Source organism: Eleutherodactylus coqui, chromosome 12 (assembly GCF_035609145.1).
Source record: "Eleutherodactylus coqui strain aEleCoq1 chromosome 12, aEleCoq1.hap1, whole genome shotgun sequence".
In the NCBI taxonomy this organism is placed as follows: domain Eukaryota; kingdom Metazoa; phylum Chordata; class Amphibia; order Anura; family Eleutherodactylidae; genus Eleutherodactylus; species Eleutherodactylus coqui.
The window spans coordinates 104,390,587-104,418,056 of NC_089848.1; the positions used below are offsets into that span (position 1 = coordinate 104,390,587).

Genomic DNA, 27,470 nt, shown 5'->3' on the forward strand with positions numbered 1-27,470 from the left:
CACTAGTGACATAGTGTTCACTGCCTAGCAGGGGATGCCGAAAGCTCTGCAGCCTGGTTTAGCATGACTGCACATGTGCGATGTCTCGCCGCTAGTGTTTCATATACTATATGAAACACTAGCGGTGAGATATCGCGCTTAAGCAGGCTGCCAAGAATTCGGCATTCCCTGCTAGGTAGTGAAACGCTACATCACCTGTAGCGTTCACTATCCTGAACTGCAGCTAATGGACGCTCCGAAGCAGGAAGAAGAGGATCCGGCCGGCTGGAGGTGAGGTGACCCGGGGGACTGGAGGAGCCAGGAGAAGATCGGCTTCAATCACCTAGCTCCAATCTGTGGCATGTGGGAGGAGCTTCAGTTGTATAAAAGATCAGATCGAAAACAAGTTGTTGTGTGTGGTTTTTTTCCCCCCAGCCACATGAAACCTCAAAAAATCGGACAGTCTTGTATAATTGTCTGATGCTTGCCACTTGTGGCAAACTATGAGGGACAGAATCCTGGAACTGAGAGACCTTGGTTTATTAGTCCGGCAGATCACTACACCCCTAGGCTGAGATCGGCACTGTTTAACGTTTCGTGTCCCAGTGGCTGGGAGTATGACAGACTCAAATGGCAGCAAGAGGTGCACAGAGGCCAACCTCTGCATAGACTGATTGTCACACTAGAAGAATGGCCCATAGTAATCCATTCTGTACTATGAGTAAAATTGGACGCCACATCCCAAGTCTTGGGGCATCAAACCTTTTCTACCCAAACCATCAGAAGGCGCTCACATGACATTGGGCTACGAGCTACCCCCAAGGCTGGCGTGGTACAGAGTGTAATGGCCCAGAGTTGGGGTACCTCTAATTGGTGTTTGTCTACCCCAGTTGGATTATCTTTGTGTCTTTGCGTGTATGTTGGTCTATGTACTGTGTTCATGTTGGTGTCACCATTCTTAGAGGTGGCGGTGTATCTGTCTGCCTAACCTGCTTTGCGTGGCCTGATTGGTCGTTAGAGAGGTTGGGGCTAAGCTAGTAGTGTCAAGGGAGAGTAGAGATGTAGGTAGTGGAGGATGTGTGAGCAGGTGGCTCTACTGCTTCTGCCTGAGCAGAGTCCCGGGCCTTTTCCCAATTGTTATGAGAAGTATCCTTCCGGGGACTGGAGCTCAGAGACCGGGTCCTGTGTAAGGAGTTGGGCGGATGGTATCACACACCCCCTTGCTTAACTACATGTTGTAGATAAGGGACTGACTCCGCTATTGCAGGTCAGAGAACAAGTTTTTTACGTAAGCAACTGCACTGCGAGAACACTGCTAGAGAAGAGAGTACAGGGATGTAGCGAGTGATGAATGAGAAATAAGTGTTTCACCTCCATGTCCAGAGTGTGCTCTCAAGAGCTCTACCATCAGATAACTTGGACTGATGATGACTGTACTACGGGGGAAGAGTGACTCCTAACTACCAAAGTGTTGTACCTAAGACTGTCTGTTAGAAGTTCTTAGAAAATCAAAGTTGGAAATAATGAGGAAAAGAAAACCATGTGTCTCAGATTTGAAACTTCAACTTTGACTGTGGACTCATTTATTCAACTCGGGTGATTTATCACTCAGAAGAGGCACTGGCGTCACGTGAACAGATAAGTACCGAGAGTTCCATAGCACGGTTGCTAATTTTATCCTCTGCGTGCAGCCAGGCCATGTTTTTAGAGGTTCCCGGAGGAGACACTAACGCCATCGTGACCTTGCACTATCTTGTATCCCCTCTGTCGCCCCTTGCCAAAGGTCTGACCCCGGCCACTGCACAGAGCAAGACAGCAGTGGAGGTCTGCCCTCTTTAGCGATGAGTCCCACTTTTGTCTTAGATGTAATGATAGCTGCAGATCACTCTGGAGACCACGTGGGCAATGCCATGAGGAAGCCTTTGCGAAGGAAGGTTGCATCGATCCTACTCCTGCGATTTTGGTGTGTCCAGGTACACGAACGGCTCAGCGTTATGTTGATTTGGTCTTTGAACCATTTCTCTAAAGTACCCCAGGAGCCGTTTTTCAAAAAGACATTGCCAGGCTGCATGTTACTCGTGCGACTGTGAACAGTCTGAGTGGCCTAAATCTTCTACCATGGCCTGCAGCGTCTCTGGGCTTTTCTCCCATTGAGCACATCTGGGCCGTCATTGGTCGGGAAATGAGAAGAGCTGCCAGAGACGCATCTTTATGATTTGCGTGCTTCGCTGCATTCAGCCTGGCTAATTCTCAATTAGCTCCAGCAGTAGCCTGTATGAGTCCTTCTCCTTTCTCCCACCTTGCCTCGCTCCTCCCAAGCAAATGAAAAGGAAGGATGATCCTGGTGGCCAGCACTTTAACCCTTTCCAATCCACTGTCTGACCTCTGAAGACATTATGGTTTAAGGCTGTACAGCCCCGATGTTGGAAGATGTCCGTCGGGGTTCTCTTACTGTATATTGCCAGCCTCTCTGCTGTTGGAGCCTATGCAACGTGTCACCTCATGCAGTACTGGCTTTAGCCAGCAGATAGCGCCTCTGCTTAACAACAGAAAAAGACTAAGCACCCTAGGAAAACCAGGATACAAATTGGATTGGAAAGGGTTAGGAGTAGAGATGAGCGAGCATACTCGCTAAGGACAATTACTCGAGCGAGCATTGTACTTAGCGAGTACCTGCCCGCTTAGAAGAAAAGGTTCGGGTGCCGGCATGGGTGAGCGGTGAGTTGCGGGAGTGAGCAGGGGGGAAAGAGAAGGCGAGATAGATCTCCCCCCCACGTTCCCCCCTGCTCTCCCCTGCTACTCCCCAACCCCGGCCGACACCCGAACCTTTTCTTCCGAGCGGACAGGTACTCACTAAGGACAATGCTCGCCCAAGTAATTGTCCTTAGCGAGTATGCTCGGTCATCTCTAGTTAAGAGGGCTTTTTAGATTAAATAAAGTAATTAGCATTTTTGCTAATTTATCACATTGACTAATAATCCAACTTGTCTCAAAGTTCAGTTTGCTCTTTTGAAATGTTTGACAAATCTATCAAGTCTTCTCTGATATCCTTGTGATATGTCGACCCAAACCGAGACAAAGCAAACCCCCCAGTGAGCCGTTTACCCCTATAGGAAATTCTCGACTCCATTACTGGCAGTCAGTCCGCTTCCTCACATCGTTCGCTCCATTGTAATCTCAGAGTTTTGTTTTTCATCTCCTGATTATTTCCTTGAAAGGAAGGCATCAAACGTCCCCCTCTCCCCTTCCCGCTCCCCTTCCCGCTCCCCCGGCGTCTCGCAGCCCTTGCAATAAAAAAATATCTTTCCCTTTGTTGGAGGTAAAAATAAAAGCATTTCCTGGCATGTGTGGGAGCCTCCGGTCACTTGTACTTTCCTGGCTCTAATTAGTTTGTTGTACTGCTAATTACAGCGCCTAATTCCCTGTCTATAGTGAAGAACGAGCTGTTGTTGCACATATTACAGTAATATACCACGGGGCTTACTTTACCTGTGCCTTTTTATAGTATAGTCTATCCGTTCGTTCTGTTGCTTTCCCTCTATGCCGCTCCTACTACTTATAAGGCTGGGTTCACACCGGGCTGATTTCCAGCAGAGTGTCCGCAGCGAGCATTCCGCCACAGATCAGCCGTGGAAGGCCTGCCTCCACACCTGCACCGTTTGTTGCTGGTTTTATCACAAATTCCTGTGCAGAATTCACGCCCTCATTGAGAGGAGGTGAACTCCGCAGTGGAGACGGCATTAAAATTGACACGCTCCGGAATTGGATTCTACAATGCAACTCGATTTCCGCACGGGCTTTGTGCGGGTTACTTCCACAGCTCGTGGCTGAGATTTTCAAAAGCTTGTCCAATTTGCTACTACTGTTAATGCTGTGGAATTTTCGTGTGGAGGGGCTACGTGGAAATTCCGTGGCAATTCCGCCCCGCGTGAACTCCTCCTTAGGGCTAATGCCCACGGATGGATTTATGCCATGTGCCTCGCGGCGTAAATCCGTGGCCGAATAACGCAGCTATTGGGTTTAATTGAACCTGAGAGCTCAGTCCTCGCATGCGGGATTCTGCTGTGGATGTACGCCGCTGGGAAAAAATGGCGGCATGTTCTATTTTTTTTTTCCTTTTTTTTTTTTAAATTCAGCAGCTAAGGCTTAGATTATAGCTTTGACAGCAGGACTTCCTACTGTCAAAGTTGCATCGCACCTCACGAAAATCGTGTTTTCGTTCAATGTGGTGCAACAGAGAGGAAGGCTCCATAGGGAAACGTGGGCTACAAAACTTTCATGTCGCAGGCATATCGCCGGACCTGCGAGGTTTTTGTGTCTGGTTGTCGCAGGCTACAAAACATCGCATGTGTGAAGTAACCTATAGGAAAGCATGGGCTTTACATATAGGCGATTTGTAGCACCGCAACAAAATCACGCGACTTTGTCGCCTGTGTGAAGGAGGCCTAAGGGTCACACGTTGCGGATTTGGATGCAGATCTCAACTTTTCAATTGAATTCAATTTGAAGGGGTTAAATCTGCAACAGAATCTGAAGAAAATCCCAATTAAAGGGATTTTCCAGGGAAATACTATTTATGGCTTATCCTGAGGTTTGGTCTTCAATAGTCGATCGGCCGGTGCCCGCTGACCTAACCAATCAGCTGATCAGGCGCCTGTTGTCAGCGCCGCTGCATGCGGGGGTACAGAGCAGAAGCTGCTGCTCTGACCCCTATTTAGTGGCCGGCGCTTTTACCTGCAGGTGCGGCTGTGATGTCCATTGTCCCAGGATTGCGCTTAGACCAAAATATATAAAATTTGAATGATCTTCTGCTGGTTACATTATTATGAGTCGTATACGAGGATTTCAGGTCATTTAGACTTAAAGGGGTTGTCCCGAGGCAGCAAGTGGGTCTATACACTTCTGTATGGCCATATTAATGCACTTTGTAATATACATTGTGCATTAATTATGAGCCATACAGAAGTTATAAAAAGTTTTATACTTACCTGCTCCGTTGCTGGCGTCCTCGTTCCCATGGAGCCGACTAATTTTCGCCCTCCGATGGCCAAATTAGCCGCGCTTGCGCAGTCCAGGTCTTCTGCAGTCTTCTATGGGGCCGCTCGTGTAGAATGCCGTCTCCGTGTAGCTCCGCCCGTCACGTGCCGATTCCAGCCAATCAGGAGGCTGGAATCGGCAATGGACCGCACAGAAGCCCTGCGGTCCACGGAGACAGAGGATCCCGGCGGTCATCTTCAGCAGGTAAGTATGAAGACGCCGGACCGCCGGGATTCAGGTAAGCGCTGTGCGGGTTGTTTTTTTAACCCCTGCATCGGGGTTGTCTCGCGCCGAACGGGGGGGGGGGGGGGGGGGTTAAAAAAAAAAAAAAAAAAACGTTGAGTTTTGATAAGTGTTGATCATAAAAGCGTCGCCTGACATTTCTAGAACGGGAAAAGGCAAACTGTGCGGTGGGAACAGACGTGGAGCGAGCTGCTCTGTGACATTGCTTCCTCACATCCGCGGCGTTGATGTCGGCGCTCCTGGTTTATAGCGCTCCGTGTTTAGCTTCAGATTTCTTCTCTTTTGTGTCCATTTATGGCAGATTTTCGCCGGCTGCTGTTTGCATCTTGTATCTACTGGAAGGGGATTGCAGCAGATGTTGTTCCGGCGATCACCATTGTAATTAAACCGACGTGATTTACTGTATAAACGGCTAATTGGATTACGTTACATGTTTGCAGAGACGGCTGTCCGATAGCCGGAGAATATGAGTTCATTAGAATCTTCTGTAAATTAATTTGTAAAGTAGGGGATTATATGGTGCCTGAGCCTGTAAGATCACTGGGTAGGGCGAAACAAGCTTGTGCATACATACCCGTTAACGAAGACCCGTCACGTCCTCGTGTCAGTGCGGCCGCCCACACCGCTCTGCACCCGCTGCCTCCAACCAGGTTTTTCTCTTGTTTATGCAAATAAGGAAAATGGAGCAATACCTCTGCAGCGCCACCTATTGGATGGCAGCGTTCCTGCAAATCAATGTCCAACCCTTTATACAGGTCTTTATAACAATGATTGGGAATTGAAAACAAAGCCAGAATCCATACACAGACAGCTGTTTCAGAGTTTTTACCCCTCATCAGTCTGCAGGAGGTTTCTGGACTTTCTAGTCAGAGGCCTACGAATGTGGATCAGGAGGGGTAACCTCTCTCCTTAAGAAGAGCACCTAGAAGGTGTGTAGAGACACCTAGGAAGTGAGTGAGGAGACTTTTAAGGACATGCATGCTCCTATGGGAAATATATGCAAATAAAGATGATGGAACAATACCTCTGCAGCGCCACCTACTGGATGGCAGCATTCCTGCAAATCAATGTCTGACCCTTTATGTGTGTTCTGAGTAATAGCAATGCGTCAGAGGGTTAATAGCATGGGATCGCTAGGCCTTCGGTCTATGAGCATAGCTCCTCTATTCCTCTGAAGACGCCACTTAGGTGGTAAGGCATGTTGGTAGAGCAGTTTCATCTTTTATTACCTGTACTATTAACCCTTTGGGGCATTGCTATTACTCAGAACCTAGCTAGACAGTCATGCAGTTTCCCAGCATGTTAAATGCTGTAGGATGGGGTAGCGGCTTCTGTTAATCAGATCATGTAGTCAGATGCTATAGACGGTGTTCTGGAGGCTTCCCCGTACCTCCAGCTAGGAGAATTTATTTGTTTTTGGCCTCTACGTTGGCCATGTGATCATCCTCTCCAATACTACATACACACTGGCACGCACTGGTCCCGCAGCAGAATCTGTCCGTCGCTGCCGGATCTTCAGCACAGGGGATGCGTTCGGGCACGCCAACGCGACCAGCGCATGCGCAGTGCCTTTTTAAAAAAACCTCCTGCTTTCCTCCGTAACTGCGGCACTTCAGTGGGTGTGCAGTGGATAGAATAGCTTCCGTTGACTTCAATGGAAGCCGTCCCTGCAGGATCCGCAGGAAAATAGGGTATGCTGCGATTTCTTCCCGCACGTGCGATTCACATACCGGGGGGAAAAAAAATCACATCCGCATGCATTTTGCTGCTCTGCGGGCGTACATGCATTCTTATGAGCGGCTTGATTTGCCGAGCTCCTGCGCCGCGGGTTCTGCAAATCAAATCCGCCCGTGTGCATGAGGCCTAACACATGCAAATATAACTATAGTCATAGACTGACAGCTATCCAAATATGGGATAGCCCTGACAATGTAGACAGACATAATGGGCAATCCTTGTATAATTCAATGAAAGTTCTATTTTAAAGGGATCCAATTCCTAGTTAATGCATTCCTATGTAGAAGCACAGGAACGGTTCACTGAGACGACTTATCGGTCTCTGTTACCCAACAGATTGTCCCGTGTAAAAGGGCCCTTATAGAAGGCATTCCAAAACCACATGTAGTTGTAGACATTGCTTTGCCCAGAGGGACATATACAAAGGCTGACTGGCATATAAACATAAAATAACAAAAAAAACAGTAACAACAAAGCAAGAAAGTTTTAGGCCTCCCTCACACAGTCGTTTGCAGAATCGCAGCAGCCCAGCTACGGGCAAGCTTCCCGGCATGTGTCATCGCCAACAGAGCTTCTTTTGCTAGTGACAGGGTTTGAAGACTCCGCTTCCAGCAAGAGATTGCTCTGATTGGCTGAGCCCACTGAGTGTGAGCAGGCTCAGCCAATCACAGCCAGCGCTGAATGCACCAATCGCAGCTACTCATTGAATGCCTGCGATTGGTCCATCGAGCGCCAGCTCTGATTGGTGAAGCCGGCTATCCTGAACCAATCGGAGCATTCTATCGCTGGGAGGTGAGAATTTCAATCCCTTTCACTAGCAATGGATGCCTTATCGGATTGACAAGTGCCCAGGAGCCTGCACGGAACTGCGGAGAGCAGCGGCGGCGCCCCCGATGGTGCCAGCTTGGTGAAGATTCGTTTTTTGTTTTTTCTTTAACGTAGTGCAGCTAGCGCTATCGTTTAGCACTGCCAAAACGTGGCACCAAGTTGTGCCACGTTTTCAGCAGGTCTGAAAACTCTGCCCATTCGTTTCAATAGGTGACGCATGGCTGAAAATGGCCGAAGATAGAGCATGCATCGCTGTCAAAGCGCAGGGCTTTGACGCTTGTGTGAACAGTCTCATTTAAATGAATGGGAGCGCTGTACAACGTTTAGCGCAGCGCTGAAAAGGCCACGCTAAACGCTGTACAAAAACATCTGTGTGAGGGAGGCCTTAGGGGATGTATGGGAAGTGTGGGGAGAGGAGAAAGGGAAGAGTACCATCTATTTTCAATGTAGAGAAGCAGTAGAAGGTATCTGGTCTGGGAAGCCTCATAGCGAGAATGTACTGTGCAATAAGTGAAAGCGAACTAACCATACCCGGTTTTTTTCCAATGTTATTTCTTTCCTAGAAATGTTTGTTGACTTGGTCCAGTTGGATAAGTTATTGTTCACTGGGCCATATTGATTGTGATGCATAATGCCACCCTAGGCCTTATTGATGGGGGATGCATGATGCCACACTGGGCCTTATTGATGGTAATGCATGATGCCACCCTGGGCCTTATTGATGGTGATGCATAATGCCACCCTGGGCCTTATTGATGGTGATGCATAATGCCACCCTGGGCCTTATTGATGGTGATGCATAATGCCACCCTGGGCCTTATTGATGGGGATGCATGATGCCACCCTGGGCCTTATTGATGGGGATGCATAATGCCACCCTGGGCCTTATTGATGGGGATGCATAATGCCACCCTGGGCCTTATTGATGGGGATGCATAATGCCACCCTGGGCCTTATTGATGGGGATGCATAATGCCACCCTGGGCCTTATTGATGGGGATGCATGATGCCACCCTGGGCCTTATTGATGGGGATGCATAATGCCACCCTGGAAGGCGTGATCATTGTAAAAGTTCTTCGTAAATGTTTTTGTTGGAGCCTAGATAAATGATTTGGTGAGCCTACTACATACTCCCAGCTAATGCTACAAAGCTTGACCGACTGGCCCTGTATCTTGTCGATGGGGTCATCGAATGCCAGTCATAGTGGGAATTGTTACCACTTAAAACTGAAGGGCAAATCTGTTGCAATGGGCAGAATGCGAGGAATGAATACATGGTCTGCCTTTCTCTTTCTAGTCAGTAATGTCACCTCTGACGTTGGACAACATTCTGGTGACGTAAAGCCTTATACCATTACGTAACCTAGGAGGGTTGGGATTCTGAAGCAGTATATGGGTGAGCCAGCCGGCGCAGGCGATGTGGTGGCATCCCAAGTTGGTCAAGAGACTTGAGAAACTCCTTTGGACAATATACAGCCTCGTCAGCATCCACAGCCATATTGATGAAATTATATTCACTTACGTAGCCTGGAATCCTATCCTGATTGCCGCTGTTGATTTCATCGACTGCATCATTTTTAGCAACGATGGATCCATCAACCACCAAATGTGATTTTTGTGCTTTTCTGATATGTTTGGATAAACTGATCTGCTGACAACGTCGCCATAAAATTATCTGGAAAATACATTTTTCCAAATGACCACTCGGTGGGAAAAGTACCTTCACCAATTTGAAGAAGTTCTTTAACAAAAGCTTGCGCACTTGGATCCCCTAAAAGGCGACACTCTTATTTCTTCTTAAAGTAATTCTCTCATTTTTTACTTTTGACTGAACTTGTCCGATGGGTTTTCACGTGTAAATTATTCACTGCTCTGAATCACAAAGCTTCTTATTTTACCATCGATTATACAATAGGCCTCATTTATTGGTCTTCCAAATCTTTCTGTTCTGCTGTTTGCATTCTAGTATCGGGGAGTGAGCAGTTAGCGAGCCTAGAATTCTGCCAGCAGTTCACTGTCTTGACTTCCTTGCCCTTCATGTGTTGAATTGCACTCTGTGGGCCAATCAGCTGGGTGACTGTGTCTGAATGCCTGCTCCTCTGCTTTCCCAGGACAGTCAGGCATTCAGAGACATTCTGGACGAAAGGTTAGTAAACCCAGTATAATGTGTGTGGAGCGTGCATGCACTGAGACACGCACCCACACACTGTAATAGGAGGAGAGCAGAGACTGTGGAAATCCCTATCACAGTGTCTGCAGACCTGTTAGCCTGTAAGTGCCACTTGTTAAGGCCCATTTAGATTCTTGCTCAAGTCACTCAAAAGACATCTTTTGAGACATAATCATTGTGTGCAGTTACACGGCAAGATGATTGCTCAAAATTCGTTCAAACGGCAGTTTGAGGGACAGTGTGTTCACTTTGCATAAGCTCTTAAGTAGCTAATTAGCTACTTAACAGCTTATTAGTGTGTAAATGAAGCTCACACTGTATACAGAAGACAAGTGGGACTGCAATCTTCTGTATACAGCTGTTCTCTTCTCGGAGCGCTCAGCTGGTATACAGCTGAGCGCTCTGAGTGGGGTGTGCAGAAGACAAGCGAGGCCGCTTGTCTTCTGCATACAGATGTTATTGTCTTGGAGCGCTCAGCTGGTATACAGCTGAACTCTCTGAGCTGGGTATGCAGAAGAGAAGCTGGACCGCTTGTTTTCTGCATACCTGTGATTTGTTCTCCAAGTGGGATACCAGCTGAAACAATAGTATCAGCTGTATCCCGTTGATAACTCTGTACGCGTCCCTGATGAGGCTGATTGCTGACTTCTAGCAAGCTAAAAGTCAGCGATCAGCGAATAGTTCACAACGGCCGCGCGTTTAGACACAACGATTATCGCTCAAAAGATGGCTTCCGGGCGAGAATTGTTGTGTCTAAATGGGCCTTTAAGATAGCCCTTCCCCTGTTACTATGCAGATATCCACGTGTCCTTGTTACTAAGGAAACTCTGTACTTCATGACTGACAGTGGATTGCAGAGAATCTGGAAGGGAGACCCCTACTGGTAGCCACTTGAAATGTGATTTACAACGGTCAACAAATTTTTTCTTTTTTTTAACTGCAAGTAAGAAAGAGAGAAGAAATGTGACCAAAAGAATGCACTGTTTGTAATGTATTTCATATTTCCCTGTTTACCTCCAGCTAATGTGCCACTATGCTGCTTCATTCATTTCAGTGGGACTGCCTCAGATAATTGATCACTTGTACTATAGGTTTTTTGTCGGACCCACTGAAATGAATTAAGCAGTATGCATATAATCGACTACTGCTCCATTTTATCTTGGTCACTGCTGGGTTTGCAATGAGCCTGCAGTAAGGAGAAGAGGGGGACACAGGATCCCCATTTTTAGGGTGGATGGGGTCTTAGTGGTGAGACCCCCCCACTGATTAGCCTTTTTTTTCGTCTCTCCAATTGATAGGTGATAAAAGATTGTTAAACTTTTTATTCTATTGCCTTAACATGACTATGACCATTTAGACATGAGCTTTACAGCAGCTTCATGGGCCATTCACACAATGGACACAATGTAGACATGCTGTGCGGAGATCATTCTGCATGGAGGGGTGTAGATAGGATCCATTATTCACAATAGATGATATGCTGCACCTGTGTTATCTACATGGAGGCGTCCTCTCTCTGTGTAATCCAGGCTGTGTGGATGTTAATGTGATCACGGCTGCAGAGCTTTCCCTACAGAACAGGAATTGACAGATTAGTATTGGGCTCAGTGGTCAGTGGGGAAAAATGCTGGATTTTATTTTTTTTTTTTTTTAATACTGATTATGACCAAGAATTTAAAAAAAGTTTCACACAACAATGTGATTTATAGAACGGCTCATTTTCTGATTACACATCCCCTTTAAGTGCTGAAGCGGCATGTAAGAATGTAACTTTTCTTCCGCTTGAATCTGCATTTTTCTCTAGGCTTCCTGTAACGGCCGCCGGACACTTCTGCATTTTAGATCTATTTTTTTCTGTTACTTGGATATCCCTTTTCATGGGTTTTCGGAGCTCTGACCTCTCCTAGTGTATCTGTGGTAATCCATAGCACATACCTACTGCAGGAATCCATGCTACACTGTTGTGAAGGTCTGTAAAAATGCCATGACGTGCCAACAGTTCTGGGATGGCAGCATGTAAACTCTCCGGATATCGCACCTTCTTATTTCATATCTATAGCTGCAGCACAATGCCATTACTTGGGATTCAATGGAAAATTATCACCATTTACACTAAAACAGATTTTTTTTTTTTTAAAGGCTTATAAATTTCTACTGCCACAGCTAATGTCCCGATGTCGTCCTGGCTAATGTCCCGATGTCGTCCTGGCCTTTATCCCCCTCTCTTTATTCTGAAATACAGTAAATACCGCGCTAGTCGCCCAGTTTGGAGCCTTTGACGCAGATCTAGCATAAAATCTTGCAAGAAATAGCGCAGCATGATGCTGTCTATCGTCACTGAAAATGTGGGAGCTGGCAGAACAATTAGACAATAGAATCTGTCCAGTGCCGTTTGGATCCAACATGTGTCAGAAATTACATTGGTGGGAACGCTGCTTTAAAGGGGATTTACCATCCCGACGTTTATTTCCCATCACCAGTGACCCCCAGCAATTCTGACAACACTGCTCTCAAGTGAATGGTGCCCATTGCCAACGTCATCGAACTGCGCCTTTTAGAAGGCTCCAGGTTGCCACGGCAACCTATTAAGGCGTGCCTGTCAAATGATCGCAAGCTCAAGTCCCTCATCGAGTCTAAACAAAAAAGAAGTGAAGAAATGTTTTACATTGCAAAAAAAAAAAGGATATTCGAGGTTCAAAAAACCTTTTTCCTGTATTTATAATTTTAAAAGAAAACCAAAACCTAATTTCAATTACGGCGTCCTTTAAGAGTCAGATCCATTAAATCATACATTATTTATCCCACACGGTGAACATTGTCAGAAAAACATAGACAGTGTTACAATGGCTCTACTTTGGTCACCGTCCCCAAGACAGAATGCGGTAAAAAGAGATGAAAATATGGTTTCCGAAATGGTACCAATAGACCCACAAGAAGCAAACCCCACACAGCACTCAGACGGGAAGATGGCGTTATGGCTGGCAGATGGCAACGGAAAATAACTATTTTTTTCCTTTTTTTTTTTTTTTTTTTTAAGCTATTTTATTTTTTAAAATTAGTACAGCAGAAAAGAAGAATATGCATGCGGTTTTGTTGTCATCGTCTGGACCTATAGAGTAAAGCTCTGTCTGCTGTAAAAAGACGAAACCCCCACCAGCCCCCAAAGATGGCGAAATAGCATTTGTTTTTTTCCATTTCACTCCACTTAGAAAGTTTTTAAAGTTTATTTCAGTACATTATATGAGTAAGTGGTACCATCAGAAAACATACAACTCATCCCGCATGAGGCAAACGGCTACATTGATGGGAAAATAAGAGTTCGCGATTTTCTTTTTGAAAGTAGGTAGCAGTAACCAAAAATGGAAAGAAAAAAAAGGATGGTGTCCTTAAGGGGTTAAACTGGCCTAATAACCTGAAAGCTGCTGAATTATAGAAAAATAAACTAAAACCCCAAGGAAAGACCGTTCTTCATTGCTACCGTAGCAGTAGATCTCTTGCACATGGCCTTAATGTGACTCCTTGCACCCCCTTTGCCCTACAATACGGCTCTATGGCCCTGTTTGTACATGGATGATGTGGACCAAACAAGAATGAACTAGTCGCATCCTTTGTCATATTAAGGCCGCCTGCACACGGCCGGGTCGGATTCCGCACGCAGGATCCCACTGTGGAATCTGACCTGGTGCCCGGCCCGGTCACCCCTGCGGACCTGTCCACAGTGTTTCTCCATCTGTAATGCTGCGCCTCTCGCTAGGTGATAACACGAATTCCACAGCCTGTCTGCAGCTGTCACTGCGGAACGGCCGCGGTTTGGATGGCTTCCATTGACTTCAATGGATCCCATCCGCGTAGAAATCGCGCTAAAATAGGACATGCTGCGATTCTCCCCCCCCCCCCCCCCCCTCCGAGTTCTTGTAGCAATGACTGGGAATATAAGGCAAAACAGAGTCTTTCCCAGAAGGAAAAGGTAAACCGCACCCAGACGGGCTGTTTGGGGAACTTTTCCCATCTTCGGTGTGCAGTAGGTACGTTAGTGTCTTGGGTTCTTCTGGAAGTGGAGCGGCCGGTACGGGGGCACCTGCGCTGCATCGGGGGACAACAAAAGTGGTGCATCTGCCTTAGGGCTCCTTCGCACTGGCGGTCATGTCTCTTTTCCTGCGATTTGTGAGCGTCAGCGATGCTTTTGCGTGAGAATAATCTCGTTGTCGCCTGCGATAAAATTGCGTGACTTTTTTTTTTTAAGGACTTTCTAATGTTAAAAACGTAACCTTATCATGTGGTTTCATAATTCTGCGTTTTTACTCCCTCTTGCATTGCGCGGTTTTATCGCCCGTGTGAATCTAGCCGTACTCTTCAAGCCTTAACTCTTTCCTGCCCATATAATTTTATTTTTGGCACACCGAGAAGTCCCCGTCATACGGACGCGGATGAGATATTGATTTCTCTCTGCATGGCGCAATATTAATTGATCTTTAGACATGAGCGGACGTTCATACACAAGCATATATTGGATTTCTGTGGCAGACGCCTGAAAGCATTGGCTTTTTATAGATTTCAGCTGAGGAGGAATTGTATGGAGCGCTCTATGATGTGTAGGGATCGTGCCACGCTCACATTGTAGCGGTAAGTATTATAGACGGCGAGTAATCGTGTATTTTATATTCATTCTACGTGAGGAAGATGAGACCGGAGTCTGATGATATCAGCAAGTTCTAACACTTTGTGTTCCTTTTTGCTTGTGTTGTATGTTCTAAAACTGGCGATCTATTTTTGGACACTTTATATATCGCCCCGACCGGGCGATCGTAGGAATGGTTTGGCCTGTATTAACGCGGATCGGTCTCCAGTCTAGGCTCCCCATGTAAGGAAACCATAGCCTAAAGGCTAATAGGAGCAATCAGAGGTTACTCTAGATACATTGGAGCAAATTTACTAAAACCTAGGTACAAATTTCAGGCCAGGCAGTCTTAAAGGAGTTTTCCAGGGAAATACTACTACTGCTTAGCCATCCTCGGAATAGGTCATCAATAGTAGGTCTGCTGGGAGCTGCCACTCAGGACCCCAGCTGATCTACTACCCGCTGTCAGTGCCACAATACCCAGGGGTTAGAGCGGAAGCTGCTTCCTCGTCTCCCGTGTTGTGGCCTACGCTTGTGACTTTAGATGAAGCTGTCACTGATTTTAGTGAGAGCTATGCCTGCAATTACAAGCTCTGGCCACTGCACAGGGCTTGGGGCTATGAGCTTCTGCTGTGTACCCCAGTGTGTAGCGGAAGGATGGTGGGTGTCCCATCTGCTGATTGGCTGGTGTCCCGAGTGGTGGACCCCAACAAGTCAACTATTGACGACCTATCCTGGAGTGAAGTCATCAATAGGATTTCCTGTTCAGTGAAGCAGTGCTATAACTCTGTCCATTCGCAACGAATAGGGAGTCGTTAATCTTGTTCACACAATATAGAATTATCACAGTGAATATATGGTTTTCCCTGGCCAGGGGTAAATGGCTCGATATATGTTGTTTTGAAATAGGAGTCTCCTATGGAGTTACTTAGTCATTTAGATAACTGAAGCTCCTGCAAGACTAAGTCCACTACCTGAAATGTTCAGTCACTGTCCCCTGACCAAATTATTAGCATAGGACCTTTGGGGAGGCTGTATAGTGGTGAAGGTAAAATAATCTGTTTTACCAGTAAAGAGCCTGAGTGACGGTACTCGTGATTACACACCACCAAAACGTGAATATCCGGATGCTTGCTGTCGGTTTATCTGCCCTAGCTAGTGATCTCTCTCCCAGTGACAGCTTGGCGTTTGCCATCGGTGACTTGCAACTGACGTTTCCTTGGATGATCAGCAGATCATTTCCTTGTACCTGCACTACAGCAGCTGGTTGTGCCATTCCTGGCAGCAGGGTTGTACTCTCTCTGGTATAGGAAAACCTAGCTCTCCAGAACCACTGGGGCAGCTCACTTCTCATAAGGCTCTCTGCAAAAACTAGTCCTACAAAGGGAGAGCACCTAGTAGGTGTGAGGAGACTTATAAGGCCATCCATGCTCCTCTGGGAAATTTATTCAGATGGTACAATGCCTCTACAGCGCCACCTATAAGACGCCAGCATTCCTGCAAGTCGATGTCTGACCTTTTAAACAGGCTTTGTAACAATGACCAGGAATAGAAGCCAAAACAAGTCTACTCCAAAAGGAAGGATAAAAACATACACTGATTACTGTTTTGGGGTTTTTGCCCCTCATTACTGTACAGTAGGGTGCTGGCTGGCTGAGTGAAAGGCCTATTGATGAGGGTTGGGAGGGGTAATTTTTTTCTCCTCGGGGGGAAGAGCACCTAGTAGGTGCGGCGAGTGGCCAGCTGTACACTGATGAGGAGCAATAACCCCAAAAAGGTGGGTCAGTGGATGTTTTTCTTCTGGAGAAGACTAGTTTGGCTTATATTTCCAGTCATTGTTACAAGGCTTGTTTAAAAGGTCTGACATTGGCTTGCAGGAATGCAGCCTTCCAATAGGTGGCGCTCTAGAGGCATTGTGCCATCTTCCCATTTACTTATATAAAGGGTTATATAAAGAGGAAAATAAGACCACCTATTTTCATGAACTACGTGGCACCTTTTGGTTCTTTTTCTCTGATTTTTCTCCTTTTTTCCTATTTCCTAGCCCATTTCTTTTCAGCTGCTGTGACATTTAGACTTCATGATCAATTCTTGCGTCCATTCAGTACAATTTGTGCATCTACCGCAGCATTATCACATTGTCTGGCGCCCTTGATAAAGGGCATTCGCTTTACTCGTAGCACAGTAATAATCCTTTTACTAGTCGTAGACAAACCATCGTTATGTTTTCTCTCTCCAGGATTCCAAGCTGCCATCGTCGGTGCGAAATACACTCCTGGAGCTCTTCGGGCAAATAGAAAGGGAATTTGAGAATCTCTACATTGAGAATCTAGAATGTAAGTATTGGAAGGTCTGCATGTGTCCGACCTCACAGACACACGCAAAAGAAGAGACCCATACGGTTTTACGATTATTTTCATAGGCCGGGTTCATAGCAGATTTCTTTTTCTTGGCTGCTGGTAAGAGACATGTTGTGGTTGGGTGGGATCTTCATCGGCACTCCCGAAAGATAGAAATAACTGAGATTTCAAGTCTTTGATCTTTAGGCTTCGGCTTGGTATTTTTTGAGCTTTTTGCAGCTGTGAGAATGTTTATTTTGTATGACTAGTTTGCGGTTTCTTTAGTGAAAGCTCCTCTTATCGTTACATCTTCCATATTTAAAGGGCATCGGTCACCAAGTTTCACCCTTGTATCCACATCATGCTTGTTAACGACCATGAAATTATCTGTTATGTCCCATTAGCCCCACAAGCCTTCTGAAGTTACAGGGAACCTGTCATCACCTTTGAGCCCCAGAAACTACATTATGGAGCTCAACGGTGAAGGACCAGGGTGCCCAGGGAGCCGCTTTTTATAGTCAGAAGCCCCATTCTCCGCACCGTGTTCCCACAAAATCGACGCACATACACAGCTCGACTCCATTGATTTTTATGGGAGAGCGTGCATACATAGGCTTTATGAAGGAGTCGAGCTGATTTCAAAGGGACGGAGTGCTGGAATGGGCACCCACTGAATATAGAAAGCCGCTTCCCAAACACCTTGTACCCTCATCATTGAGTCCCATAACATTTGTTTTTGGGACTCAAAGGTGGTGACAGATGCCCTTTAAAGGGATTTTGCCACTAAACACATTTATGCCGTGTCCACAGGATAGTGTATAAATGTCTGATCATTTCGAGATCCCCAGTGATCCAGAGACCTGCACCCCCCCTAATGTGATGGTGGTGACCATGGGTGACCACCGCTCTATCTATTTCTGCGAGTAAAGACTGCCGAAAACCTCAATCTCTGCCTGTTCCGTAGAAGTGATGGTCGAGCATGTGCACTGCTGCTCTGTTCATGGCGTATTAGACGATGCAGTTATCAGGATTGGTGGAGATGCCCAATGGACCGGGGATAAATGTGTTTGGTGGTAAAACCCGTTTTGCTGTTTAAAAATCCTTCATCGTATGCTAATTGGATCGGAACGATTTGGTGGGCATACCTGGACCATGCCAGCCAACTAGAGTCGGCTTTAAGCTAACCGGTCTTCCTTTGGTTGATGTGTGCGATGTTCCCCACGTCATCCAGAGGCCAGTGAAGCTGATGTCTCTGAAGCCAGAAGAGGAACGGTGCGTGCAAAGTTTGTATTTTGTGGGCAGCCTTATCAGGCCCCTCGGCCCACTCTGACTTTTTGGACAGGGAAGGGATTTGGCTTAGTTATTGGGATGATGTGACTGGCAACAGAAGGGCCATACCACATGATCCTCTAGGTTCTGACACCACTAGACCGGGTAAGTATTTCCCCTCCCTGGATAACCCCTTCCAAATGGTAAACCCAATAAAAAACAGGAAAATAGTGCATCACAAAAACATCAAATAATAACTTAATTATACATAAATACAAACAATGAAAAATGACAGCCACAGTGCAAGGCCGATGTCCGCAGATCCTCAAATCAAGCCATCCATAGGGATACATGGGCGTCCGCAAATGAAGTAAGGCATGCGGTCCGGGAAAAAAATCCAAGCATGCTCCATTTCAGTGCGGATCGCGCATGGATGGTTTTCCTTGAAGTCAATGGAAGCCGTCTGATCTGCAGCCCGCCCGCAATTAAAAAAGAAAATGAAACAAAAATTCCACCGCGCTTCTGCACACATTTGCAGGGAAGAAAATGAAGACCTGGACTGGTAAGTAGAAGACCACCAGGGTCCTCGGGCAAGGTCGGATTCCACTGCGGAAATCCGCATGCGCAATTTGATCCACCTGTGGACATGAAGCCGAACATCACCTCAAGATATCTCCCTAATAGGAGTAGAAACATGACAACATCCAGTAACAATTCATATAAATCCAAATAAAATATAAGTGCATATATAATACATGCCGGCATGTAATAGTTCATATAAACTACAGGTGTGTAATAAATAGTACAGGCTAATATCAAGTATACAGAATATGCATAATAAATAACGGCCAGCATGCGATACGGTTCATGCAGATATGGATAACGTGTCAGTACAGAAGACAGTAGAAACAAAAAATGTAACCCCAACGAGGGAGTCTGGAGTGATCAAGCCAGCGTATGTTTTGGCGCCTTCGTCTGGAGATGGTGGCTACATCTAAATCTAGCACTTTAAACCCACATTGTCCAATGGCCATCCTTGTTGCAGGTGCTACGGATTGTGCAAGGCATAACCCACTTACAGATGTAACAAGTATGACCACTGGACACAGTTGGGTCCTTTGAGATGTGACGATCTGTCGGGAGCGGATGTCAGACAGGCTGTCCTGAGCGGATGTCCGACAGGTTGTCCCAGCGATCGCTCCTGTGCACAAGACCGAGCATCACTGAGTGAATGGAGGAGTGGTGCGCCATGGATCATTCCGGCCTGCCCACCTCCATTCACAGTAAACAGGCAGTTGTGCCTAGGTGATACTGCCTGTTTACACGGGCCATCTGTCGTTCAGTCGCTACATGCATTTAGGGCGAACGACAGTTGGCCAGTGTAAGGGAGCCCTCATGCACCATCCACAGACGAGGGCGGCTTTTCGGGTTGATCGTCTCAGACTCCCTCGTATGGGTCAAGTTTTTCATCCATGTCTATATGAACCGATATGCGTGCTGGCAGTTATTTATTATGCCCCCATTATATTTATATGAGCTGGTGGTTGATGTTACCATGTATCACTTATTCTGCGCTTGTAGTTTATAGGACTATCTGAACTGTTCTCACTTTTATACTGTATTTAGCTTTCTATGACTTGGTACTGCATGTTGGCAGGTATTCACTCCTGTGAGGGGAATATCTTGCTCCTTCGTGGTTTTGTAGTTGTAGTGTGTTTATTGATTTATAACACAGATGATATTTTGATGTTGGCGCGATGCACGTTTTTTTCTTCCGTTTTGTATCCCTGCAGCGCTGCCGTTAATATTCTGTTGTACATTTGACTTTATATCTGTAGTATAGCTTCATACAGTTTGGTGAAACGTTCCGCTATACTATACGTTTCATCCCTTTTAAGGGATATCTGAATTAATTTAGAAAAAATTGAAAGTCGGAGTACGTGTCACACATAGGGCAAATGTACGGAAAATCCGTACCAAAACCTGTGCCGAAAACCACGTCCAAATCCGCACCATGAGAGGATTGTGCTGCAGATCCACAGCAGGCTTCACGCCTCAATAGGAAAGGTGAAATCTCTTGTGGGATAGAAATGAAGGAAAAGGCTCGGCTTCAACTACTGAAATCATCTTTATTTCAGGGAAGAGACCTTGTTTAAACAGACATCAAGGAGCCGGACGCGTTTCAACAGGCTGTAGAAAAAGGCTGCAGGACGAGCCGAAACGCGTCCGGCTCCTTGATGTCTGTTTATAGGAGGTCTCTTCCCTGAAATAAAGAAGACTTCAGACATTGAAGCCGACCTTTTTCTTCATTTATATATTGCTACTCCGTTTTCTTCTGGTCTCGGCCCCGTCTATTATCATCGCCCGGCTGTGGGGTCCCCGCTATAAAGGGGAGCTCTAGTTTTTTCTTACCTCCATAGTGTGGATCCAGATTAAAATCCTTACCATGTTATGCAGCATATTTTGTTACAGATCCATACCTGTGTGAACGTATCCTTACACGTGTAGCAACCAGTAAAATGAGCTGATGGGTAATCACATAGTTGTAACAACTATTGGTAATTGAGTCCTACTGGCAGGTTTAAGTTTTCTCCATATTCTTTCTTCCGCCCCTCAACTTACTGAAGCGCTTCTGACCGTTCTCCTGAGACGCCTGTTGTAAGAAATTCGGGCATGAAATAACAATTCTGGAGCATCTTTTCTATTATATTCGTTGTGGTGTTCCTCTCTTATTCCTCCTGGAACATACGAGTAAACTAACAACTGGGTGTTTTTCCCTTTCTCAGTAGGTAGCATCCCTGCACAGTTTAAAGGTACCTTTACACGGGGTGATTATTGCCTGAAGCATCACTAGAAACGGAGAATTCGGATGATAGTCGTCCTGTGTACTCGCCGCTGCCAACGGGGCAAGAAATGGCTCACTTGTCAGAATCTGTTGGTTTTTAGCATAACCAAAAACCGATTCTCTGCCTGTATGAACGGGCAGATATGAAGTGTTTACTGTGAATGGAGGTCAGTGTGCTGGAGAGATCTCACTACGCCTTCATTCATAAAACAGCTATTGCTCCTGTGTGAGGCACAGTATAGTCGGCCGGTTGGTCCTTGTAAAGGTACCTTAAAGTTGTTGGCACCATTGGGCAGTGTTGTAGAGAGGCGCACCTTTTGCAACGGAAACCCAGTTGTCAGTTCACTTACACATTTCCAGGAGGAATAACAGAGGGGCAGCAAAATGTAATTTTCTGGTAAAAAGGATTCCCCAGAATTTTAGTTCTATGGGAAGCACAAATATTTACTAACCTAGATATGTCAGGAGAGCTGGTGGGTCCATTGGCATAGATCTTTTATGTCCCTTAAAGGGATTGACCGATACAAATGGAAAAAAAAAGAAAAAAAAAAAAGTTCCCGATGATAGAACATTGCTTTATAGGAAAGACTCAGAGCTGCCAGCGCAGGAGATGCGAGGTCCCAGGAGAGGTAAGTAGAAGTCACACACCAACCTGTCAGGTTATGCAGTCGGCACAGCATCTTTATTTAAATTGTCCATTCATCAACTTATTATTTTTTTAAAATCCGTATACATTTAAAGTTCAACCTTGATTAAAGGCGTTGTGAACTATTGATTGACTACAACTAGGATTGGGCCATTAATAGTAGATCGGTGGGAGTCCACCGCCAGGTACCGCTGCTGATCAGCTGTTCGCTGCTCAGTTTTCTTATACGCTGAGATGATTTCTATAGAAAGCAGACAGCTCCATTCTTACTGCATTGGCCAGACTTGGTATTACAGGCAAAGTTCCCATTCACTTCAATGCCTGCAATTCTAAGCCTGGCCACTGCAGTGGGAACAGAGCTGTCTGCCTCCTGAAGAAATGAACTCCGTACATGAGCGTCACAGCTGATCAGCGGAGGCCCCGGGTGATAGACCCCACCGCTCTACTATTAATGGCCTTAACGTAATTATAGGTCAGCAGTAGTTCATTAGGGGTCTAAGGCAGCGGTCTCCCACTGATCTGCTATTGATTGCCATCAATGCTTTACAACTGGACAGCCCCTTTAAGGCTACATTCACACTTAAAGGAGTTGGGGCGGATTTTCCACAGTGGGAAATGTGCACTAAAATCCGCATCATTGGTGTGCATTCTGGCGCGGATCTGAAGCGGACTGCACCCCTTGGATTAAAAGGGTGAAATCTGCTTCAGATCCGTAGCAAGATCTGTTTCCAAATGGTGCCGTTTTTTGTGCAGATAAGCCCCAAATCCACTACGTGTGAACGTACCTCTGGGCTGTTGTGGCTTGGAAAGATGGATGCCAACGTAAAATGTTTGCTGCCAACTGAAGATCTGCAAACCCTTCTGTAGTTAACGGCTTGTTTCGTTATATTGTAGTGCGACGTGAAATCGACACTCTGAATGAGCGACTGGCTGTAGAAGGACAGGCGATCGATGGGGCGGAACTAAACAAAGGTCAAATGAAGACAAAAGGTAAATAACGGTGCGGTCCGGAGGATATCCTGGGGTTGTGTGTAATACATGCAGATGATGCTTCCGGCCGGCGCATAGCGGCTGGACACATGGCATACATATATGGTTACAACGGGGTTAAGGAGGGGAGAATTCTTCGATCCACTGCTTTTTAAGTAAGCAGAAGTGAACTGGTTGGCATCTGTGAATTTCGTTATCCAGGAAGGACTGGATCCCACATTGTGGTCTGCCGTCTGCAGAGGATATTGGTGTAGAACCACAGGAAAGCCACAGACTATCTACTCCTCTCTTATGGGGCTGTCGAGGCTTTCATTCATATCCATTGGGTTAGAGAAAGTTCGCCCTCCGTTGATTGAGCTATATTAAAAGATGGCATCGGCGGGCACCCATGAATTAAGGCGGAGTGGCATGTTACATAATAGATCATCCCAGCTTTTACGTTCTGGTCAGTCGTTCTCCAACCAGTGGGGACGTAGACTGAAGAACACGGTTCTAGTGAATGATGGGTGCCACAAGACAGACCCTCACTGATGTATTTTAATACACTGATTGGCCACTTTATTAGAGCCCCCGGCCCTTTCACGATTGGAGCTTCCCTGTATGGAGATGAGACCCGTCACCCCGGAGTGCGGCATAAAATCACGGACGAGGTTTCCGTGGATCAGTTTGTGTGAATCCACATAAGACGGGAAAATCCAGCGATCTAAGCGACTTCCAACGAGGTCGGTCATCAGTGCTAGAATAGTCGGGGCCGGGACGTCACTGCCGACCGTGTGGAGTTGTCTCATGTAACGGTGTGGAAAAAGGATCCTGTTTTACCAAAATAACTCACCCCCAAAAGGGATCAAAGGAGGATGTTAGGAATCGTTCTGACTAATAGGTGCTGCACAGTCCAGAGGAACCAAATACAGCAGCGGTGCTCCAACTAACATGTCCGAACACACAACTCACTGTTCCTTAGCACGGATGGGATATAACTGCAGACTACCAGCTCCAGAACCATTGTGTCTAAGGCCTCATGTCCATGGGTGGGTCGGATTCTGCATGCGGGAGCCCACAGCAAAATCCGACCCTGCCCGCGGCTGAGGACAGTGCTTACCTGTCCGGATCTGCGGAAGTGCAGGCCTGTGCACATGCGTAGTAGAGATTTTTTTCTTTAAATCTCCTGCTGTCCGGTGGAATCCACGGCCCGTCCACAATTCAATTGCAGACGGGCCGCGGATCAGACAAGTTCCGCTGACTTCAATTAAAGCCGTCCGTATGGGAGCCGCAGCGAAATGGAACATGTTGCAATTTGTTGTCCAGACCAAAAGGTCCACAAAACAAATGCGCATGCTCTTAATTCAGCTGCGGACGCCTGTGGTTTCCTATGGGCGGCTTGAACTGCGGATCGTCCGCATGGGTGCCTTGCACAGATGGAGAAATTTTAATTTGCCCGTGGACAATGGGCATTAGCGAAACAGAAAGGTGAGACTCCAGGGGGCAAAAGAGAGGAAACATTGCATCACTGAGCAGCGGAAAAACATCCCCTGGTCAGATCAATCCAGATCTCTGTTGTTCAGTGCTGATGGGAGGTCAGAATTTGGCACAAGCAGCATGAATTGATGACCCCTTCCTGTCAGCTGGTCAGAACATGTCAGCACCTCCATCTAACTTGTGACAACTACAAGAAGCTTCCTGTCCGCAGGGGCCGATATTCCTGCAGAACTATTTCATCACCCAGTGGAATCTACGCCATGATGAATTGCCGCGTTTCCGAAGGACAAATGCGGTCCAACATGCTACTAGATAGGGGGCTCTAATAAAGTGGCCATTCAGTGGATGTCAATTTTTTGAACATTGTGGGCACCTTTGCTGGCTATTTATTTTTTTTGCTGCAGCTAACTTAGCACGTGTCAATGCATCCAAAATCCTCGTTACAGCAGGGGCGATGGTGGTGACATGGTGACATAAACCATTTAGCTAAATAATCAGATTTATTCTACCTACTAACTGCTTGCGGTTACAAGCGCTGATGTTGGCTCCATACTATGCTGGGTGACCGGCTCCGTTCTGACACATAATTATCTTCCTCTCACTGCTTCCGCCACTTATTTCTCCCCCACCCCGACCCCCAATAAGGAGCCGTCAGCCGTCAGCAGCCGGCATTTTGTAGTTAGGTTGGGTAATGGTCCTTTTTACAATATCTTCGGCCGATCCGTTCAGCAAACATAAACATGCTCACCGATCGGCGTTACATCTCCCAGAGGTACGGCCGCCTATGAGAACAAGCCATCAGAATCACAATTATTTGTCCCCCATAAGCTGATTTTTGGCCACTGTGTATAAAAATGAAACAAGCGGCGGTCAGCATGGATTTTAATATCAGTGCAATCTAAAAGGACAATAAAGGCTGATTGATTAGTGTGTCACTACATCTTCATTCCCTCTGATGTAACTAGGATTCATTCATTTCTTTCCCCTCTACCCGTTGTTACATGACTCTGCTTTCCTAGCATTAGTTTCGATCTTGCCTCATTCTGCAAAAATCTCCGTCCTCCAACCCCTTCAGTGGTATAAGGCCGGCAGCAGCCTGGCATCCATGCCTACCTGTATTTCTTTCTATTGCGGATGGTCCGGATGGCTCGCGGCCGGACATGCGCAGTACAGATTTTTTTTTAATTCTCCTTTTTCCCGCGCCGTCGGTAGGCCGATTCTCTTCATGTGACAAATTCATTGAAATGATGGAAAACTAAGTAGGAAGAAAAGTTGTCAATAGGCGGCCTATAGATTATTCAGTGGGATCGGGAAGAAGAGCAAATGACTTTAAAAGGGGTTTTACCAAAGGGGTTGTATCCATACGATAGCAGATAACTTGCTAATTCATGAGGGTCTCACAGATGAGACCACTACTGATCTTGAGAATGGGGGTCCCATGTCCCCCCTCCTCCTCACTATTGGGGTTACTCCTCGCAGTGTGGAGGAGACTTAATATAGCGCTGATCGTGCCGCTGCATTAATTTTCAATGAGACTGTGGAGATACCTGAGCAGGTGCCGTTCAGGTATTTCTCTCAGCCTGACTGAAATGAATGGTGCATTGACTGCTAATATTCCCCCAGCACTCTATTCGTTCTGACATCCCTGCAGTGACAGGTAGTTGGGACATGTTCTGAAGATCCGTGGTGAGACCCCCACGGATCAGCAAATTATCCCCTATCCTGTGGATAAGAGAACTTTCCATCTTCTTTGGTGCAACCCCTTTAATTATAGTACCCTGTTTCCCCGAAAATAAGATATTAATTTTTGCTCCCAAATATGCGCTACGTCTTATTTTCAGGGAGTGTCTTATTTCACCGCAGCAAATCCGTCTGTGGCCGCTAGTCCCTCAATTGGCCAGCTTTGTGGACAAAATTTCTCAGAAATCTCGTCCACATGGGACAGCAAATCTGTCATGGCAAAGCTGGGAGAAGCCAGCGTTGTGGTGCGGATTCACCGGGCACAGAAACGGAAAAGCGTGCAGCCAGGTCGCTTCAAAACAAGCGGCTGAGTGCCGTGGGTTTTGAAGCAGCGCTTTCCCAGCGGAAATCTCGCTATTTATCACTGTGGCCAAATTGCGAGATTTCCGCTGGAAATGCGCTCTGTGAGAACCCAGCCTTAAGAATCACACACAGGTTGCCTGACTCACACACAGAGCCATAAAAAATAAGTAACGTACCTGTCTGCAGACAGAAGTTCCTGTACCACTTGTAAGCAGGGATGGTATTGCAGCTTCCGGCCACCAGGGGGAGCTCATCACAGCAGACATGTACAGCAGGAACAGAACGTACAGTATGGACTTTTCCAGCCAGCAAGGGGAGCTCACAACAGCACACTCGTAAAGCAGAGCAGGGACAGGATAACAGCAGACTGTCTGCAGATCTACCTATACATCTGGAGGTAGGAGACAACAGGGATGGCAGCAGGGGACAGGCCTCTTGACTTGTCTGCACACTTTACTATGCCTTACTATCGGGGAGTGCCTTATATTTGAGACTTCTGCAAATTTCAAGGGGTGTCTTATTTTCAGGGGTGCCTTATTTTCGGGGAAACACGGTAGAATGTATAGCAACTTCTGCTGCCAATTTCCCTCCGTTTCTGGTGGTCCGGGATCCGTTATGTGAACAACGTCGTAGGTCACCCGCTGTGCTCGTCACCTGAAGGCATGCACGCTTGTCATTTAGGAAGTGCACAAATGTTCATTGCTGGCATGAAGCTGTCATGTCATGATGTACACAATAATTTCATATTGGATAATGTTAGTTACTCGTTACAGTAAGCGATATCCATTTAGGTTGCCACTCTGCTTTCCCAGATGGCCTATCAGGAGAGGCCGTGCTCATGGGATCTATTGGGACATTATACAGGCAGATCCCCGATCAGCACCTCTCGCTCTGCCGGACCCGGCCCATCCTTGGCGTGGCCAGTCCTTTAGAATCTTGCAGCAATGTAGGATCACACAAGGTACTTAGTGTTTTTTGTCTTTGCAGCTAGTCACAGTACAAGCCAGCTGTCACAGAAATTGAAGACCACCTACAAAGCATCAACTAGCAAGGTAGGTCTAGTATTTGGGATGTAATCTGAGATTCTTAGATTGGGTTGTGGTTGGCCTGTATACATATTTGAGTTCACGAATACTCTTCCCCCTTCCGCCCTTAATGAGATTATCCAACCCCCAAATTTTTTGATACTTGCTCAGGGTGCTGGAAACGAGTCCTGGGCCGTATTCACCATAGCACTCAGAGCATAGAA

The 27,470-nt window shown here is 46.5% G+C and overlaps 1 protein-coding gene across 2 annotated transcripts in view; it reads left to right on the forward strand.

Annotated features, from left to right (window-relative positions):
- The window catches only part of WDR37 (WD repeat domain 37), a 142,545-nt gene that overhangs the window by 52,920 nt on the left and 62,155 nt on the right, over positions 1-27,470 (forward strand). For both annotated transcript variants that reach the window (XM_066585147.1, XM_066585146.1), the window contains 3 exons: positions 16,853-16,949; positions 22,607-22,702; positions 27,209-27,273. In XM_066585147.1, coding sequence (XP_066441244.1) covers positions 16,853-16,949; positions 22,607-22,702; positions 27,209-27,273 — 258 coding nt within the window. The remainder of the gene's footprint in view (positions 1-16,852; positions 16,950-22,606; positions 22,703-27,208; positions 27,274-27,470) is intronic.